Source organism: Poecilia reticulata, linkage group LG6, assembly GCF_000633615.1.
Source record: "Poecilia reticulata strain Guanapo linkage group LG6, Guppy_female_1.0+MT, whole genome shotgun sequence".
In the NCBI taxonomy this organism is placed as follows: domain Eukaryota; kingdom Metazoa; phylum Chordata; class Actinopteri; order Cyprinodontiformes; family Poeciliidae; genus Poecilia; species Poecilia reticulata.
This window is the reverse complement of record NC_024336.1, coordinates 22103765-22124541: the sequence shown is the minus strand read 5'-3', so window position 1 is coordinate 22124541 and position 20777 is coordinate 22103765. Positions and strand designations below refer to the sequence as shown.

At 38.9% G+C, this 20777-nt stretch overlaps 1 protein-coding gene across 2 annotated transcripts; it reads right to left on the bottom strand.

The window, feature by feature from the left end:
• Positions 1 to 376: 376 nt before the first annotated feature.
• On the bottom strand, positions 377 to 18755 carry fam107b (family with sequence similarity 107 member B). Of its 2 annotated transcripts, none has more exons than XM_008412463.1 (4): positions 18567 to 18755; positions 4220 to 4373; positions 1402 to 1558; positions 377 to 1301 (listed from the first exon to the last, which is right to left on the bottom strand). In XM_008412463.1, the coding sequence occupies exons 2-4, from the start codon at positions 4345 to 4347 to the stop codon at positions 1182 to 1184; spliced, it is 405 nt and encodes a 134-aa protein (XP_008410685.1). In that variant the 5' UTR covers positions 4348 to 4373; positions 18567 to 18755; the 3' UTR covers positions 377 to 1181. The 2 variants fall into 2 exon arrangements, with proteins under 2 accessions (XP_008410685.1, XP_008410684.1); XM_008412462.2 differs by lacking the exon at positions 18567 to 18755 and adding an exon at positions 5568 to 5745.
• Positions 18756 to 20777: the final 2022 nt, after the last annotated feature.

The following is a 20777-nucleotide window of genomic DNA, read 5'->3' as shown; positions in this document are numbered from 1 at the left end:
CTCTGGTAGAGGACCCGAGCTCAGAGGATGAAACAGACCACCCGCGGAGGGTGAGAAGGGAAATTTATATAATTTTAATGGATTAGTAGTTGTTTAAAAAAATCTATTTCCACTATAATGAACAGTTGTGTGTGAAATCAAATGGAAAATCAACAGCGTTCATCAGGCTGTTGACTTGTTAGGGATACTTATTTTAGAATTAACCACTTTCCACAGTCACTTATTCCTTGCAGGATTACAAGGGATTGGTGTCCTATTTCAAAGTGAATAGACGAGAGTGTCAACTCAGAGCCTTTGTGTTGGATTAGCAGGTTCTCCCAATGCCTACCTTACATGGTTTTACCCACACAGAAAACAAACATGCATATTAGCCAAATAAAATGTAAATTATTTATTAAGTAACACATTTTTTCATACAAAACAATAGAATATATAAAGAAAAAATCCCTCTCATGCCTGGGAGTTCTACTATTGCTTAAAATTGCATTAGCTGAGGAAATATCATGTACATTTAAAAAAATAAAATAAAATAAAACAAAGCATATTTTCACACAACCTCACACTCCCTTTGTCCTGTTCTGGCTTTATATGCTATGCTGTAAAACAAAATAAAACACAGAATGACTAAAAGTGTCCTCCCCTACACCTGGGCTAAAAGCTACCAACATAAATAACAAAAAGCACATTTGTTTGGCTTTTATTTTACACAGCTTTAAGAGTCCATCCAGTGTCCACTTTTTGATTTTTTTCTATGATTGTGAATATGAGCAACGAAAACAATAATGACAACACTGATAACAGGAAATAGAAACGACAGCTCGCAGAGGAGAAAAAGAGCAAAGACAGATTGGGTTTGGTTCATTTCCTCCACTAGAGCTCATTGGAAGCTTGGTGGCCCGTGTTGAAAAGCGTGTAACATGTCTGTTAGGTGCCTCCTGTGAGTGGGGGTGCTGCGTACTGCTGGACAGGTGCGAGTGCTGGCGGTCCATTGCAGGGAGAAAGTAGGGGGTTGGGTGGGGGGTCTTTAGTCTCTAAAGTCTCTCTCCTCGCTGCAGGAAGGAACAGCTGGGTAAAGGAACGCCAAGAGGCTCATCTTGGTCAGGTCACCACCGTGTTACCACAGACACAACACACACTCCTTGGCTTCTCAGTCAGCCAGACCCAGACACCCCGGCTGGATTTTAGGTGGCTTGCTCCTCACCGCCGGCTTCCTGCTTGGTGCGGCGCAGGTTGCCCTTCATCTTCACAAACTCAGGGGTGTTTTCCTGCTCCTCCTGAATTTTCTGCTGCTCCAGTTCAAGCTGGGCGACGGAAATGAAGAAAGCAAATAAATCAGTRTACCATTAAAAATGAACTTGGAGTGGTAGAAAAAAAAACTGAGTGATATGTTAGAAGATTTACCTGCTCTAGTTTCTGTTGTCTTTTCATGAGCTCTATTTCCAGGTCGCTTCTCTTCTTGTGAGCCTCCTGCTCCTCCTTTTGGGCCTTGATAACTTGTTCTCTCTTCCTCTTCTCTAGAACCTTCTGGAGCTCTGGCTTGTTCTGAGGAGCAAGGCCCCTTTACAACAGACAGAGAGAGCAGCGAATCAGTAAGAGACAACATGTTTCACRAAACAAGCTTAAACAAATCTGTGGTACTACAAGCTTATGGAATTTCCGGAACGCATTTAGGGGGCGATTTTCTGRGAGATTTATTCAGAACAGATGAACATCATGACCTCATTCTAGTTAGTAAACTATATCTGTGTTACATCATCTGGATTACATGACGATCACGTTTCCAAAAAAAGTATGATTTTAAGGCAATTTGAGATTGTGTCCGAGAAACAAAAGTATTCACACCCATTCAACTCTTTCACATTTTATTACACCAACTTCAATAGAGGGATTATATGCACTAAAAAAAAGTAGCACATAATTGAAATGAATAAAGACAGTATATTGTTTTTCAGAACCTGCAAATAAAAATCTGAAACATTTAAGGTTCATATTTMCTCCCATGAATCAAGTTTTTGTAGTATTTTGGGGTATGTCTTCACCAGCTCTACAAATGTAGAAAGTGGTGGTGGTGAACATTTACACACACTATAATTTAACATTTTACTCCTATGAAGAATTTTTTTTTTTAATGTGCATTCTTTTTCTTCAGCTTTACAACAAGGCATTACTTTGTTTCGTCACAATAAATCCTGACATAATACATGAAAGTCTTCAGGTTGAAAAGTAACAAAATACTCAAAGGTTCAAGGGGTCTGAATAGTTCTGCAAGGCACTGTAGTTGCTTGCTTGCTTACTGTAAACTATCCTCCCATTCTCTCAAATAAGCTAAAGGGAAACTAGACRGATTAGTCATCTTAAGAAAATGTGAGATCGTTTTGCCAAGAGGAACAAAGTTATGTAATCTACCAAACTTCTCCAAGTTAAAGAAAACGTGGGGGAGGAGAGCTGAGATTGTTAAACAGAAGAATAAGGAGAGAGACTGACTGGAAAAGAGAAAAACAACAMMCAAAGCTCCCACAGCAACGTCACTTCTTACTGTGACAGGCTGTGCTTCATTATAGTCCATCCGTCATTTTAATTTAAAAACCTTCTGATTCAGATGATCAGACTTCTCTCGTGACCGTTTGCTTTCTGAACTGAAACCTGACTGAAAGTCTTTCTACCTGCCCACAGTACAGCACCAGCAGCATCTTAATTAMATGCATGATTAGATCCTACGGATTACATAACTGGGCTCAAAATGTTCCAAGATGCAGCGGGAGTTAAATTACAAAAAGACATCACTTTCTGTAGAGTCACTGCTGCAGTTAATCTGACTGTTTTTTTTTTTTTATGTCTTATGAAAGCACTTAGCAACGCTGAGGCGAAGCAGACGATAAAGAGACGTGACTGGGCAGCTTTAAGGTTTCCAGTACAGACTGTAACGATGCTTACATCACTCTGCTTTTACATAATCAGTAGCAGTTCAACCTCCCCCCCCTTTCCCACCCACAATCTCATCCACATGCACATCTCCTAACAAAAAGAGACACAATTTCTGACATTCTCACACATTGCTCTTTAAGGGTTTCCGTGGGGTAGGGTCACTGTCGCCAAGGTAGCAGAGGCAGAGAAAGGCTCTCAGCTGGAGACTGTTTTGTAATCTTGATTACATAACATGTTTTTTCTTCTCTTTTTTATTCATCTATCTATCCATCCATGCATCCATCCATCCATCCACGCACCCCTCCCTGCCTCTCCTCCACACTATCATCACTATGACTAATCCACTGTGAAAGCAACATTTCTTTATATCAGAATGTGCTAAAAGCCCAATCAAACCATTTCATCTCCCCCAGAAATCGCACTTCAGCCTGTCTAGACCCATAGAAACAATACTCTGCACCATTTAGAAAGTCAACTTAGTATTACTATTTTTTTCCCACTAAATCTTGTTGTGATTTCATTGTTACAAATTGGATCCCAGTCTTTGACCTGTTCAAAGACAGAGCAGGGATGCTGTGATGGAGCAGCTGTCAGCATCATGAGTATTTACACTGCTATTTATAGCTCAGGCACAAAGTGGCCACTGCCGCACGGTGAGAGAAAAAAAACAAACATTCAGTGCTGATAGGATGATCACAGGCGCTGTGTGTGTATTTACATTCACACAGATGGGCGTTCATATCGCCATAAAACAACAAGCAATCAGGTGCTTTTGCATTTGCGTGGGACTTTTACATAACCATTTTTGACAATACTTTTTTTTAATGTAATACTTCTGGTGAAAGTTTTGCATATTAAGCCAATTAATGATGCTGCTGGAGGTTGAATCAGTGAGCTCAGCCAAAGTGACACAGCAAAAGCATCAGCTCCGTCTGCAGAGGATTAGAACACCAGCAGGGATGTTAACTGAATCCAGTTAACGTCCCTGCTTCATCTTTACTCCTCCATTAGTAAAGATGAAACTACATTAGCGAGGATCTGGATGCAGTCTAATGTTTTTTCCCCCCCTGTTTTGTGATTGTTATGGCATTACCAAGGTAACGACCAGCTACAAAGTTTTACTGAGCCATAAATGACTAAATCACTATCTTTAAAATCCATGGGACTCACACTTTGATATATTTTATTGCAGTCACAAACTGATAAAAAGTGTTCCTACCCACAAGCAAACAGATAGGAATGAGGGCATTAGAGAAAACGAAGGGACTGGAAGCTTATTTATTTATCTCCTGACCTCTTTTGGTTCATAATAAGCTCTCTGTGTAGGTCCTGGTGGTTTCGGGAGCTCTTGACTGGATTAATCAGCTTTTTGGGTTGGATGAGCTCATCACAGTCTCCCTCCAGGTAGTCCGGTTCTGCCATGACACTCCTTCCAGGACCACACGGATCTGCAGAGACAGAGGACAATGAGAAAATGACACGTTGTAACAAGTCTAGCTGGGAAACGGATTTAGATACAGGAAAAAAAAAAAAAAAAGCTAACTCATACCAGCAATTTTTGAACATTAAGGTTTAGTGTGATTATAATATAAAATGATAAGATTTAAGATATACTAATGATAATAATAACAATAATATAAGTTTTATTTTTATTTTAAAATACAGATTTTTTTTTAGTTTACTTAAAAATCTATAATTATAGATTTTAAAGTTGAGCTTTAATTTTTGTTTATTTAATACAATAAACACAGATCTATATACAGTAAATGAAATGAGTATTCAATAATCATGCTCTCTAACAAACCAGAATCCTGCAACCACATCATAACAACTATCATAACAAGCATATCAGAGAGAAACCCCCCCTTTTTTAAAAATCAACAATCTTTTCAAATCCTAATGGAAAACTGTTCCGAAAACTCTGACATAAGTTTCTGAATTGACATCAGGGGACTCGGTGATGACATTACATAATTGTTCCAGACTGAGTGAGGTTGAACATTTCATTCTCCTGTCATGTGGTAAAAGAAACATCTGCAACACAACAGATTTACCCAGACAGCACAGAATCAGATACAAATACATTTTGATGCATGTTTTAAACACTCCAGATGTTGCTTATGGACCTTTGGCCAAAACGTTAATTAAACTATACAAAATAAGGGCTACTTATTTCCCAAATATACATGAATATTAAAATATAAAGATTTGTCCAAGATCCACAATTAACAGTTTTATTCTTAAAAAAAAAAATCTTTTAAAATAAAAGTTTTTTGTCCACTTTCTGGAGGAAGTTATGCAATTTAACAGTTACCAGCACAGCTGGCGTGTGGGAAATTGTTTCTCATTAATTTATTCATCAAACATGATATAAACAAGCATGGGTAAGTTTTACTGCAAGTTGGATTGCTGTCCTTATCAGAGTGCACTTAACCTCACAATATATAACTTTTTATTGAAGCTACTGTTTACACATCTTAAATCTGGACAGATGGTTCAAAGATGCTTATGAAACAGCATAAAAGTCAATTTCCTCCATTAAAATGTATTAAAGCATCACAAAAGATTTAAGAAATCTACTAATAAATACCATAAAAACAAAGTGTACAAACTGTACAGAACTGATTTCTCAAGTAACTCACCCTGCAGATGAGGAAAGACAGGATATCTGAACATGGTCGCCATCCTGGCTTATTCTGATTAAAAATCTGTTTTCCAGGAAAAGCAAATAAAGCACGTTGTGCTTGTCAGAATGTTACGAGCCTCGCGTAGAAGCAGAGCTTCGTCCTGCACAGCTGTCTCTGACTGAGCTGCTTGGAGTCCAAAGTCTGTTTTATAGCTAGTTCTCTCTCTCTCTCCATCTCTCTCACACATCCACACACCAACACACACTCCGTCTCTGCTCCCGCCCTCATTTGTTCTGTCCCCTTCACTTTCAATAGACATCTCTACTAATCAATAAAGAAACTATTTCTGTTTCCTTATTGATGAATAAGTCATTGATTTATACAACAAAGAAATGTTGGTGAGCACAATACAGGATATGTTATGATTAAAAAAACCTCCTTTTAAAAGAACATGTAGTCTAATAGTGGCTTTATAGATCAGATGGAGCCATCTGTCATTAGCAGACAAAGTGATGCACATTTCTGTACCCAGGCTGGCTGAGGAATCATTGAAAACCAACAGCATCCTTGTTGCCAGTGCTTGTGATTTCAAGATGTTGCCTCGTCATGCAGCTTCTGATTGGTCACAGACTGTGACCAAGAGGACAGACTGAAAACAAACAGTGAGTGGGCCAATCACAACCAGTTTCAACAGATAACGCGTTTCACTACACGTGCTGATATAACAAGCATGAGGGGGGGAGTGTATGCACAAATTCAAAACATGGCCTAGATTTAGAAGACCARYGTAACCACTAGAGGTCAGTGTCACTGCATCACAGTAACTAAATCATGTTGGTTGCATAACCAAAAAAGCCCAACATGAACAAAGCAAGGTAAATTATAATATTGTTCTGGACAGARTTTATGCTGCGAGGAAAAATAACATGTTGCTTCAGTTGGTCATAATAATTTTGTGGTTTCTATGAAATGTCTTTTAAATGCCTCAATCAGAAATCTTCTGATGCATTTTCAGCAAATTCATTACAGAAAGTTTTTATAAACTGTGATGAAAGTAGTAGTGGTGGAACCTGAGCTTCATCACTCCTCAGATGGACCTCAGGCTTCAGCTAACGGCTTTGTTTAATGGAAAACAAAAAGCCAAAAGAAAACAGATGTTCAAGCAAACCGATGTTAACTTCAATAAATAAATAAAGTGTAGAAAATGTCTATGATTCCCAGCATGCATGGAGACAGATAGTGGTAGAGCAAGAACAAATGAGAGCAACTACTTATGCTGTGTTAAGCTTACATCTGAAGATAGAACTAGAGAATGCATCCAAAATAATAAAAAAAAAATGACAAGGTTTTAAAAAAACTTTGACAGGATGGCACAACTTGAAAAAAACAAACAAACATGCTCTTTACCAATGCAACACTTGTAATAAAACTTCGGGAACCACAGCTTTAAATTATAAAAGCAYGACTCTCCACTTTTATTACTATGTTTAGAATATAGTAATAAAAACCAAACATCTCAACTCTTGTAATTAATAAAATAAACATGACTGCCTCTTTGTATTATGAGACATTGTGGTTACAGGATAAACTGAGGTGGTGAGGATTTGTRGCAGCAGTTCATTAAGCTGTGAAGTACATATGCTGGGTGGTTTGTGCTAATGCAGAGGGAACTTAAAGACCAGTAGTGTTGTCACGGTGTCTGTTATAGCGTAACACATCTGCTGCTACTTCCTCTGTGCCCCAGGGACAGAGAGGAAGTAGCATAGGGAGTTCAAAAGGAACCTGCACCCTCAAATTGGAGCGATGCTTAAAGCCAGACTTATAATTAGATGTTTAACATGTTTTATTTTATGTCCCTTTTGGTGCCCCTTAGCCGCTAGAAACAGCAAAGTTCATGCAGACAATTTTTGATGGCTTCTTAAGGCATACAGTTTTTTATGCTTTGTGATGTTTTGAAGGGCAACATGTCCCAGAAAAGTTTGTATTTGGAAAATATAATTTAATTCCACTTCTCTGAAACTCCATCCATGCATTAAATAAAGCAATTTATGATGTACATAAAACTGCAGATGTTGTGGGTGAAAGATTACTTCAGTTTCCAGGATTCCATTAAAATAAATTGTTTATTAGTTTTGGAGACACACCCTAACTACAGAGACAGGCAAAAAYGGATAATGAGGCTTTCAAAGGGACCATCTTCAAGATATCCATGAAGAAGATAATTTGGATGATTTACTATGCTCGAGMATTCAGAGATAAGACGAGATGATTTGTAGGTTAAACCAATAGAAACTAAGAAGAAAAAGTGGGTCAGCACWGAGTCCAGAAAAGGAAGTTTAWTGTCAAAYCCTCCCTTCAGTCCTCCAAATGCTTGACTGAKATCTTGTTTAAAACTTTAGAGTTTAATGACAGAAAATATCCTATTTTGAATACCACAAACAGAAGTAGAAGTGGGAAAAAACCTGTTACAAAATGTTCATCCAGGGTGTTGGTTAAATAACATCATTCTTCTGCTCTGTCTGCATAAAATTTAAATAAAAAGCAAGGTTGTTTGATARAAAATGAAGTAAATCAACAGTCGGTTTTGCATTTGTGGTTGTGTGAAAATATACCCAATGATTGCAGCCTGCATTAGAGCTAATAGAAGGGAGCGATCTTAGAGGGGCAGAGTGCCTGTGCTGTGCCAACTGATTGCATCATTTGTGGTTAGCTCAGCTGCATGAGCCAACAGCAGCTTACATTTATCATACAAGCCAATTTCTGTGCTTCTTAAAGTAGCGGTAGAAATACGGTACTGTTAATATTTTCGTTCGATTTCACAGCTGTAAAGAAGAATGAGTGATGGCAACTGAGTCAGCTGCGATGTATGACTTAATAAATGTTAAACTGAAATAAGTGTCTTTAAAAAACAGTTTTTAAAATGGCTATATTATTAGCTTAGTGTTTTAATTCTAGTGGTTAATCAACAAAAAAGATTAACCACTAGTTAATAATAAAAATAAATAAACAAATGACTATATAGAAAAAGCACCACCAGTGCAACGACCCTAGAACGGCTACAGATTTCACTAATTTGTTGCAGCTCTGATCATTTCAGTTTATTTTTATTCTGAGTAGCAGCTCATAAAATGTGCTAACTTTAAAGTGAAATGTTGCCATTTGCACACTGCAACCAAACACAGCGACTGATGTTTGATTCAATCAGATGGGAGGACTTGGTCCAATGTGAGAAAATAAAATAGTTATTAAGCAATACAGTACTTTCGAGATTATTTTAAAATACTTATAAAACATGTAATACGAACTGTCTTTTTTACTTCCATGCAGTTTAAGCACACTTCCTTAATTGACTCCTTTGAAGACTACCGTTTGATCGGTGCAGCTCCAAACACTTCAGTGAGGGCCATAGCAGACACTGTGGAAGACTTAATTTGCCTAATCTACCCCACAGATTAAACTTCAGTGAAAAATGCAAAAGGCTCTGAGCTGATATAATCTTTTAGCTTATAAAATACCCTGGAGTGTTCAGCTTCTTGGAGTAGACCAAAAGAGTTCTTATAACTTTTCATGCCTCAACCAAAAAAATTTTTTTAACTAGACTTACTAACATTTCCTCTGGGAAGTGACAACATTACATAGTTGAGTAAATTGCGTGAAAAAAGTGATTTTAGACTGCTACAAGGATAACAGCATGCTTAGGGAAGCGAAGCAACTTGGCATCTACTAGTTGTAAACCTACCAGTGTGGCACCTTCCCACACTTTTGTGCATTGGTATCAACACTTCTGATTGTGTTTCAGCAGTGAAGCGAAGCGATACAAAAATGTAAAATATATATATTTTTTGGACATACTACTTTTTAATCACAATTGATTCTCTCTGTATCTCGCTGAAAGATCATGCATGACTTAAAAGAATGAAACCAAAACTAAATCAGTAAAGTATCTCATGATTTTCTGTCTAGATTTTTAACTGAACAGGAATCTCACCTGTTCATCATCCACTGAGAATATTCCTCTATGTACAATGCCCCTTTTACTTAAACTATAAGTAGCAAAGCAAAGCTTGTTGACATCAATCAACAACTAGTCATTTCTTAATTTTTTTAAATTGAATTCAAAACTATATCAAAGTACCTACAGCACATCTTTGTCTTTTAAGTGCTGTAGACCTCAGGGGGAAAATGAATCAGTCAAGGGATCAGTAAGTCAGATGTCAAAGAAAACCAGACATCATTATCCGCCTGTTTGGGGCATCTTCACCAGAAACAGAAACTATAGGATCCATGTTGAGCTCTGCAAGTACATTGATAAGAGTGCTGCATGACATTAGACAAATATAGCATTATCATTGTGTTATTACATTGTGCAACAATGACAACTGATGCAAAAGATCATGCAAATTGCAAACTCTTAACAGGAAAGCACAATTTTAATGCATAGCATTTGAAACATCACTTTTCAAACGTCACATCCCAGTAAATTTCATTTACATTTTATTATACTGTGCAACTCTAATTGATGCTGTTTAGTTGTAAAACTTTAAATCACTTTGGAAAGTAAACTGTTAAGTTGGCATAATGCACAGTGAGCAAATTACGGCTGCTTAAGTCTGTATCCATAACGCATTTAGAGTTGCATTGAGATCCAATTCAACCTGCTAAACAGAAAGTTTTACAGGGTGGCAGAAGTGAGCGACTCAATTTTCATTTAAGTCTTTTGCATTTATATGTCCATTCTGAAACTGATGAATGAAAAATACAAAGAGGCACTCTTTGCTCTCACAGATTATCCGTGATTGGAAGGAAAGCTAAAAAAAAAAAATAGATGGAGATGAGAATCTAGATTGGCCATATAAAAACTATGGAGACCCATGGAAAGAAAGTTTAAAAAGTCAACCAATAGGAAGAAGCAAGAGAAAATAAATTATATGAGGGAATTACCTTAAGCACTCTGTCAGGGTAGGCAGACGGGGAAAAAGACAAATACAAGACCAATATTGGCCTTGTATTTGTCTCTCAGTCATAAATGACCCCTTTTTTCTTCCTTCTACAGATTTCCAGAACAGAGAAGCTCAGGGTAATGAGAGCAGTTTGTGCCCCTCTTCACCATCTGAGCCCACAGTTGTCTTCAAGGATACAGGGACAAACAGAACAGCAAAGGGTGGGGTTGGGCAGTCAGCTGTCATTGGTCATGAACACATGGGAGACCACACCCATGTAGTCAACCGTGAAGATTTTAACAACCAAAGCATTTGTTTATAGAGGTTTTATGAGGAAGAAACACTTCTATGACAGTACACTTAGTGGTAAACAAATCATGTTAGAACATGTGTAACATACATTTTCTATTATCTATACTTTCTCAGTCCCTTGCTTCATATCCCTTCTTCGTCTTCCCCTAATCTATCCGCCTACCCACTCACAGATGGGAAGTCCACCCCCTTGGGGGAAAATGCGTCATCAACCCCCCCCTAAAGCAACCCCCACCCCTTATTCTTTCTCTCCCTGAGGTGTTGCATACAAACTGCCCTCCCTCTTGCTGCTTGCTACAAACTGGACGGATCTGGCTACGCATCTCCCAGCCTGTCCGTTAATGAAGCGGCCAATGAGCCATAAATAAGAGGAGGCCCGAGTTAAAACGCACAGATAGATGGCCTTTTAATTGACAGTTCAGGAGGGACATGAGGAAGGAGAGCAAGAGTGTATGTCCTGTAAAAACTGAGATTTGAAGGCTGAGCCATAACAATGAGATCATTTCCAAGAATCCTGTGTTCATACATGCTCATTCACAAGACTGTGAAAACACGTCCCAGAAGAAACGTGGCTGGCTGTTTATAACATGTGATCACTACTCTACTAGAGATTACTTTAAGTTTAGGAGTGGTTCTTCAAAATATAGCGTTATCTCTGTCTAATGTATTAAAAGTCATAGATTTGGATTTGGCTATAGAGTATTGAAAATTAAGGGGTCGAGGGTAGTGAGAGAAATATGTCTCTTCAAAAGCATGCTTGGGAGTTTGGGGGTTGAGATCTGTTTTGCATTTCCTGCCTTAGAGTTGGGGGTATGCAGCAACGGAGAAGAAGAGCAGGGGAATTCTGTGGGCTTCGTCATGTACTGACCTCTACAGAACAGCCATTTCTTCTCCCACAATGTAACAATGTCACCGGGGAGATGAATGGTGTGTGGGAAATTTACAGTCCGATGTTTTAGGGTTCACTGAGCACTGACAAGCAAATGCGCTGCAACACCCACAATAATTCATTGCGTCATGTGACAGTTCAGTTTCCAGCTGTGCAGTACGTTTATGTCTGGGGATACATAAAGTATTTAAGGGGCAATGAGGCAGCTTTATAGCGAGCTATGGAACCCAGCCACATCCTGGCCTGCTAGTAAAGAGCATTCAGTCAAAGCATGCAAAGTTCTGTGACTCTTAGACTAACCTTAGACAGCAAACTGTTGTGTCAGGCTTCACATGCAATTCTACCGTTTCTACTGGATCTGGACTGAAATCTTCATACCAGTGCATCATTCCTTACAAGATGTGCTGTTTGGACTTGACAACAAAGCTTTTAAATGCCGACTTAGTAGATGGTTTGCCTTAATAATGTGCCATTTAGTGGGATTGCTTATGACTTGAGGACCAACATCAACAGATGTTCTCTAAATCAGTGTTTCCCAACTCTGGTCCTCAAGGCACACTGCCCCGCATGTTTCAGATGATTCCCTGCACATTGGGTTTAGTTGATTGCAGTTCAGCAAACACCTGTCAACCTAAATCACCTGGGCTGAAGCATGGAAACACCTTTATGCATTCCTGCTCATTACAATAAGATTGTATAATGCTTCGGCTCTTAATTGCATAGCTGAAGAAATGACCTATTTCAAATATCAGAAAGCTCATTTAGGGGCAATTTTTTTTTATCAATTTCTACTGTGAGAATAACAATTTTCATTATCTCATCAGTGCAAAGACTAGACTTGATGCAGATCATTTTGCTTCTGGTCATACTAAAATTTGAGAAGTGTCATACTTCCAAACTCAAAGGTAAACTTTACATGAGTTTCATACACAAAGGGCCATTGAAAATTAGGAAGAATTAAACAATAACTGCAGAGACTTCAATGTGACTCTTTTGTTCCCGTTTTTGTTTACCCTAACGACTTTTTTTTTTTTAAAGGTCAACCGCAGCACTGTTTTACTGCCCTATTATATTCAAAAAAGCAGATTTTGCCCACCTTCCTTTTTTAAACCCACATGTTAGTCAACAAAACACAGTGTTTTGATTTTTTAATTTTGAATTGATCTGCAAAAGATACTTTTCTTTTGTTCCTTTTCTTGACCAAAACTTCTTTTATGCAGATGATATAAGTTCAAATATGCCAAAAAGACATTGTCAAGTGTTTTGACCTTTATAAACAACAGACACCAAGTATAAGATTTTTTGAAACAGCATAGAGAAGTTACTTTTACTCAGTGGTCAAGAGCATTTTTAAATCTGGTCACAAAGCTTTGAACATGAAATAGTAAGTGATAAAAACTCTCCTGTTCTACAGCACAATATGTAAACTTCCGATTACAGACCCAAGAAAAAGGAACATGTATTTATAACATTACTTTTTTTATCTCTTTAAAACATTGCATGAAAATAAACTTTTGCTCTCTGATTAAACAACCTTTCACATTTGGAAATATGACTAATTCTTATTTTAAACTGAGCTTTTCCTGGTTTCAACTGCAAGTTAGTTAATAGTTTTTAACTGTGCTTGTGACCATAGTCAACTTTTGTTTTATCCCCAACCTATTCACCCTCTTTATTAAACATTTTCATAGCCGTGGAGCATGTTGAGTATTTAGGTATTGTAGCACAAGGATAGGACCTTAAAAACTAGATTTTTCTGGGGAATACTCGAAAGTCGGTGGCTATGATCGCAACTGACAATGCAAGTATTTTTCATACCCATTAATGGAAATGCAGATGTTTAGGAGTTGGCAACATCTGGTGTTGGGGTAACTGGCCTTACTCTACAAAACGTGTTGTGTTTTTAGCTCTGGTTCTACCACTGCAGAAGAATTTCATTCATCTGTTTAGCTTGACTGCAGCCACATGTAGTTCTTAGATGAGCAACATCTAAGAACTGTTGATGTTCTTGAATGGCATGACATGGCATCCATTCATGTCGTGCAGGTCTATCAAATATGATCACATGCCACAGCTTTACCTCCTGTTGTTCAGATGTTTCACAGGCAAACATAACTTAATCAGAGCTTTTTTAAAAGTTGAAAATAAAACTGTTTCGCATTTCAATTCAGTTCATTGCTGACTTAAGTCATTTCACGCAATGGCTTGTGTGAAGACTGTACAAGCCCCTCGGTCAGGCAGATTATGGAGAGAATGGGATGGATTCAAAAGGCACAGACATGACTTTGAGTCACACAGAAGGAATGTGATGATCCGGCACACTGATTATTGCTGTGGGCACAAAACAGCAAACATGAAAAGAAACAGGAGCACCCGCACAGACCTAATAGTGGGAGTCAAACTACTAGCTTAAACACTTGTCCTGAATAACTGGTGAAGGGTCACAGTTTGGAAGAGGGGAGGATGGCTGAGGTCACAACTGTGAGTTAAATACAAAAAGCTGCTCTGTACTGTTTCACAGTTGGCCCCGACACATGCTCCTGTATGTATATATATTTAGATTTATTGAGAGCAGGTGGATTCATCAGAAGACAGATGAGCACGACAACTGCATTCAATCCAGACAAACGGGGACAACAGTACAAAACCAGGTGGACTTTGATGTAAACATTTGCTTAAATATTTCATATCAGGATTCTAACTGCAATACTAATGCACTGCAATGAAAAAGTAGTTATGCCACTTGAACTTTTTCACATTTTGTCATGTTACAACCACAAACTTTCATGCATGTCATTTACATGGTAAGTAAAGGACCAACACAAAGTAGCACATAACTATGTATCAGAAGGAAAATATTAGGCTTTAAACATCTTTTTACATTTGTCTTAAGCCCTCCAAAGGAAGGGCTGGGTGACAAAACAATAATGATATCTATTGTGATAGACGTGATCAAGGAACTCTGATCTAGAGTTGCATAGAATTCTGGGGAATATAGTCAAAGGTGTGCGGCGTATACCCGAGGTGAGAAGAAACAGGGCTAGGCACCCAACTAGCTCATCAAACTTCTCATCCATTCATGTTGTGGGAAATGAAGGAATTTGTCATGGAAAATCTGTGTAATAAGGACGCTCGACTATGAAATTTCAACCATCCGCCAACAGTGCATGTGGAGTCTGTGCGATTCACAGAATACATGCAGTATTCCTCAGTATGTTGGAGCAATTTCATGTTTTGCCACCGTGCCCCACAACTGCTTAAAAATAAAAAAGAACAGGATTTAGCGAAAGGAGAAAATGAGTACAACAGTTCATTAGGAAATAGAGTGTAAAAGATAAAAGGTCACATAACTAGTTTGGCAGTATTTTGGATGTTCAAAACAAATCAATTATCAACTCATAAGAAATGTTTATATTGTGATACCTATACCTATTTTTTAGTCATATTGCCAAATTATTTTTTGAACCTCCTCTTGTTGCCTGTCCTAAAGATTGATATATGGATAAATACAAATAATTCCGGTAAAAAGCTCAAGGGGTGTGAATACTTCTGATGGGCAGTATACTGTTGTGTGTTGCTTAGGAGTGTGAAGGGTTGTTTATTTGTAAGGAAAGACTCTTTGTTATGGCTGTGTCTTCCAGTTCCAGATTCAAAGCTTTGTGCTTAACTGCTGTTTTTCTCCTCATGGAGCAGAGTCCCGCCCATCCTGGCTGCCTACTGGCTGAACCCAGCTGGGACCTCAAATCTCATTGGCTGTAGGGCACACCGGGGAGCGGTAGGAAGGTTCTCCTTTGTTTACATGCCAGCAGAGAAAACCCCAATAACAACTGTTACCTTGAGCAACCAGACAAACCCCGCAGACACACACACACACACACGCAAACATACAGGGGTGCAAGAAGTGGGCACGTGCACACAGGCTGTGAAGTAACAAAGAAGCCAAAAAAAAAATCAAGATTCTTTGTTCACTCAGATTTGGTGCCTTACAAAATACAACATAAAGGATATGAACAATTATAATAGTAGCTAAAAGAGAGAGTAATAATGTAGTTTTTTTTTAAAATCCGCATTCAACTTTCGCTTACTGTGAATATAACATAAAAACTGAAAACGTCAGACTCCTGCCTTCTGAATAAGAAAGAGAGCACTTTCTTATCTAGGTGCATGTTCCTGCTTGTATATGAAGTCATACATTTTTATCCTTTCTCACAGTACTTACTCCAATACAAGTTGCATTCACCCCGAACCTCCCTTCAGCCTAACAAGCCTCAAAGAAGGAAGCATTTAGAGTCCACGCGTGGGCATGATGCAAAACCAGCAAATGCAGTAATGGCGCTTTATTGTGATTGAAGCTCTGACATAAGAGCAGGAAAATCAATGCAGTTCTCTTGGAAAGATCACTGTCTTTAGGTGCGCACATCCATGCCTGGGCTTCAGTACTTTGTATGCATGCTGAGTATCTACTCAATAAGTTAATCAACTGAACAAGTCACTGCATGCCTGGCTTTTACATGAATTGTTTGACCCCACTCCCTGCTTAGGCATTCAAACAAACACACAGAGAAGCCTGTGATCAGCTGGCCATCAATCAATTCCTGGATTGTGATCATCTTGCGCCATAGCAACAAAACTGCACTAAAGTAAATAGATTCTTTGGCCTGCCGGAGGTCTCAGAGATTGCATCACTTGTGTTTGTGTTGCATCATGTCTCAGTCAACTGACATACAAAGTAGAGATGCACCAGTAAATCAGCCAGAGATTGGAATGGGTCAGGTTTCTCAAATACCAAATGATGCACACATAGTACAGCTGAAGGAAACTAGAAAGACATACTAAAATTATGTCATAATAACAGAAGAAATCAAAAGGTGTCTTAATGTTCTACACAAAACCAGAACTTGACAKWATAGAAGGAGAAGACTTCCATTTTTAAACTAGACTAAACTAAACCTGCTTACCTGATTTGGGGGGAAAGGAGCAATGACGAGCAATCTGTTGTAGAAAAATTCAATAGTTTGATAATTAATGACATGGTGTTGTCACACCGTCTCTGCAAAATCTAGTAGCTGATCAGCAGACAAGTTTAAATTTGTATTTTTATGAAAAAACTATGCAAAGGCGTGGCATCAACCAGGCAAGTTTGGCATCAATAAAAAAAACAGGCTTTTGGTTCTCAGTTTTAACAAATGAAAGAGGAACAAATGTCTGCACACAAAGTATTTCTGTACCAACTCAAACCAACAGGCAGAAGATGTGGGGTAACATCAAAACCACATTTACACGCTCACTAATGAGAGAACACACCAAAAAAATAAGGTAGTTTTCACTGCCAGCATGTAAAATGTCAACAAAAATCTAAGTTCATAACTTCATCCTAAACATTGCATTGCAGGTTGTAAGGATCAGGGCCTTCTGCTGAGCAATGGAAATGTTATGCCCTCACACAGATCAGCTGGGCTATGGTGGACAGCATCAACACCTGTGGCTGCTGGTAATACAGCTCTTATGCGTGCGAACACGCACACAAGCACGCACGCACACACACACACCTATTCTCTACCTTAAAACTTCTACTTTTTTCTCAAGGTCACATTCCCTAACCTAAACCCTAATTCTGTGCAAACACATTCACCAGAACCACAAATGAATGCTTTCCATTTTCAGCTAGGAAACTATTCAGTTTCATTCACATATTTAAATTCCTTGGAGTGCAATAATAATAACGGAGCAGACAAGAAAGTTCGGCTGAAAACGCCCACCTATCACACGGTGACAGCATCTGCCTTTACTGGAAACGCAGGACAAGCAAGATACGCTCGCCGAGAGAAACAAGAGAAAGGAGAAGGAAGGAGGGGGTTCAAAGATCAGAAAACAGATGTAAATCGTTCAGCAAACTCCTCTCCAAATGACTAACACATGTGCGAGAATTTCCCCCCTCTTTTTAAACACACAGACAAAGTGCAACCACGCTGCTCAAAGCTTACTCATACCCTCTTCTTTTACCACTTCTCCCCTTATAATCCAGATTTAAAACTCCTTCACCTGACGGTAAGTTTACCAGTGTTTGCAAGAATGTAATGCCCTAAAGTCTCCACCCAGAAAACACACAGACTCTGGCACCAGTTGGGTTCCCCTCTCCACCCCCTTGTTTGCTCAGTGTTAAAGTTTGACAGAAAGCTTAAAGACATTTCACAACTTCAAGACAACGCAGAAACAGCAACTGACAGTTGGTCAGCCTGTGTGACAGCACATGCTTGTCAACTCTGTCAGGGGAGCAGTACTCATTGTTTTGTGAAACACACACTCCACTTGACTAAGATGAATCCAAATAAACCTTTTATGAATGCGTGCATATTTTTCTGGATATGGCTTTATTACTTGCCTCCAACTAAACGATTCCTCAGTATATGGAACTGAGTTAAACTATGATTCTACATGTTATGTTTATTAATGTAATCTCCATGCATCTGCCTAATAGAGATAGTAAACAAGTCCCTTTTCCTCCATTCATTTCCCCCCTAAAGATTAGACTGCCATCCGGTTTTGAGAAATATCTTACTGTCTGTATGAGCTGAACAATAACAGCCCAACGTGTTTGTGCTCTACTGTCCCGGGTCTACAGTCCTGTGCCGCAACAATAGCAGACAATGAAGTTTGTGTTTTGCCATCTCATTCTACCTCTACTCCATCCAAACTCGTTACTTTTTGGTTTTTAATCTTCCCCCCAAAACCTCGGGCGTCTTACTCTGTATAGCGACGGGGTGGGACAGACAGCTGAAACGTGCTGCTTTTGTTAGTGCGCTTGTAAAACAACCCCTCACGATAGAGGGGGGAAAAAAAATAAGAGCCATACACACACGTACGTACACCTACCTCAAAGTAGAACCCGACGCGACTTTCCCAACTCTGCTCGTTTATTATTTAAAATGACAAAGTGGTTCGAGAACCATTAGTGCGTCTCCGGAACACTTCTTCGGCTCGAGGTGTGTCTCCTTTAGCGAAAACTGTTCAATAGCTCGAGCGCGCACCGCACACACGGACTCTCAGGCAGAACCCATAGAAATTGTAAATTTAAAGTGAGAGGGAGGGGTTCTGTGACGCAATCAGCTGACCCCGCCTCCTTTAACCGCTTTTTTTCTTTCATCTGCTCGCGGGTTTAGATCAGAGGGGGGACCCCACGAGCTCAGGGCGGGGCCGAGATGTTGCGCGTGCAGCTCCAACATGCAGCAATAACTCTTTACAGGAAGCCATAACACATTTTCTGTGTGAAGCTAAATTTCCACCTAAAAGTTAATGTATAAAGTGTGATATTATAAAGCTCATTAGTGACAGACGTTTTGTTTTGATTTGTGAATTTAATATCTCATTTCATAGCTATGGGCTGCTATTTTGTCCCAGTCTGTACGTCTGTGTGAATTATTGAGATATAGTTCCAAACATCGAATAGATCATATTTGAAAAAAATAATGCATTTTTTTAAATGTTTTGCTTAGGTTATGCATCATTCTATAATATTCTCCTGATTGCTTTGGTATTTTCTGAAACTAAAAGAAACAGTAAAATGTATTCCAATACTTGACTGCAACCCAGGATTGTCTTCTACAATCTGGTTTGAGATTTATTTCTGCATTTGAGTTATTTGTTCGCACTTCTCTTTGATTACAGCAGATCAGCCTACTGCTTGTTGTTGCCATTAACTGAATATCCTGAGCATTCTGTGTGATAAGGAATAATCTTCTTACCACTCAGGGGTCTGTGGATCTGCTTATCCACCACCCTTCTGTTAAATCAGCTCACTGAAACCCCTAGTTTTTATCATGAGCTGTCACCTCAGATTGCTTTGCTTATGTTAGGGGCAAACTGACAAGAAAATGCTCCTAGAAGGCATTTGCTTTTGTTTCAATCTCTGCTGGGGGATCTGAGGAACTTTCTGCTCAACTATAATGGCAAGTTTACTGGAATGAAAAGGAGCACGAAACAACCCAAGGGAACTTTACACTGAGTGAGAAAAATGGGCAAGACAGACGCAAAACATTCCTATGTAACTTCTCATAACTCTGGAGAGGGCTGACTAAGAGAGTTGTGCTGAGACAATAGCATGAGTCATGGAAAGGGTCATCATCGTCACAGAGGATACTCCCTATAGTGGCCACCATGCTAAGAACTTCTCTCAAGCAGGAAACAGATGTGCAAAAATGTAGGTATGTGTGTGCATGCAGATAGTTGTGCTCTAGAATCAAAATTACTAGTAAATTACAAACTTACAACAAACGACTGTCAACATGCCCGTTTCTTAATGCCGTTCCCCTGTATTTCTAATAAACACTGCGTTATGTGTGAGGAAGTTTGCTTATTGCAATTTGTGTGAGAAAGTACAGGCATCGTAAACATACTGGTGTTTTTGGGGAACGTACTTGGAGAAGATCACAGGTTTTATTGTTTTGGGAAGAGTTTGATTGCTGCTTTTTGTTTCAGACAATAAACAAGCAGCTACACAGCAGATGAGAAACTATGGAAACTTCTGATAGAGCCCTTAGAAAGCTTGAACTCAGACTTACTTGTTGAAGCAAAGTATGCAGTGATATTTGAAATAAATTGTGCCTTCTTTCCACTTTAGGACTGTGTGCTGCTCTGTCACAACATATATTAGGGTCTGTTGTACTGTGACAAAATGTGAGGAAATTTGTCGGTTGTTGAAACTTAGAGTACTTCATGTTACACTATTCTCATCAGTCATTTATAGGTAAAAGTGAGTTTTTTCCCCCCAAGTAACTGACAATAGCTCGTCTAAAGATTTTTTTAAAAGCTATATCAGATTGTGATACAGATTAAACTATTGCTACAGGTGCAGTGGTGGGAAGTAATGAAGTACAAGTACTCCGTTACTGTACTTAAGTACATTTTTTGAGTACTTTCTCCACCACTGTACAGGTGTCACAAACCACTTCCACACTGAAATGGTAACAAGCTCCTTTGAAGTGGAGTGAAGTGGAACAAGTTTGAAATGAAGTGAAGTGGAACAAGTTGATCAGCAGAGACGTTGCGTTTGTCAGTTTCCTTTTGTTTCCAGAAGAGGTTTCATAA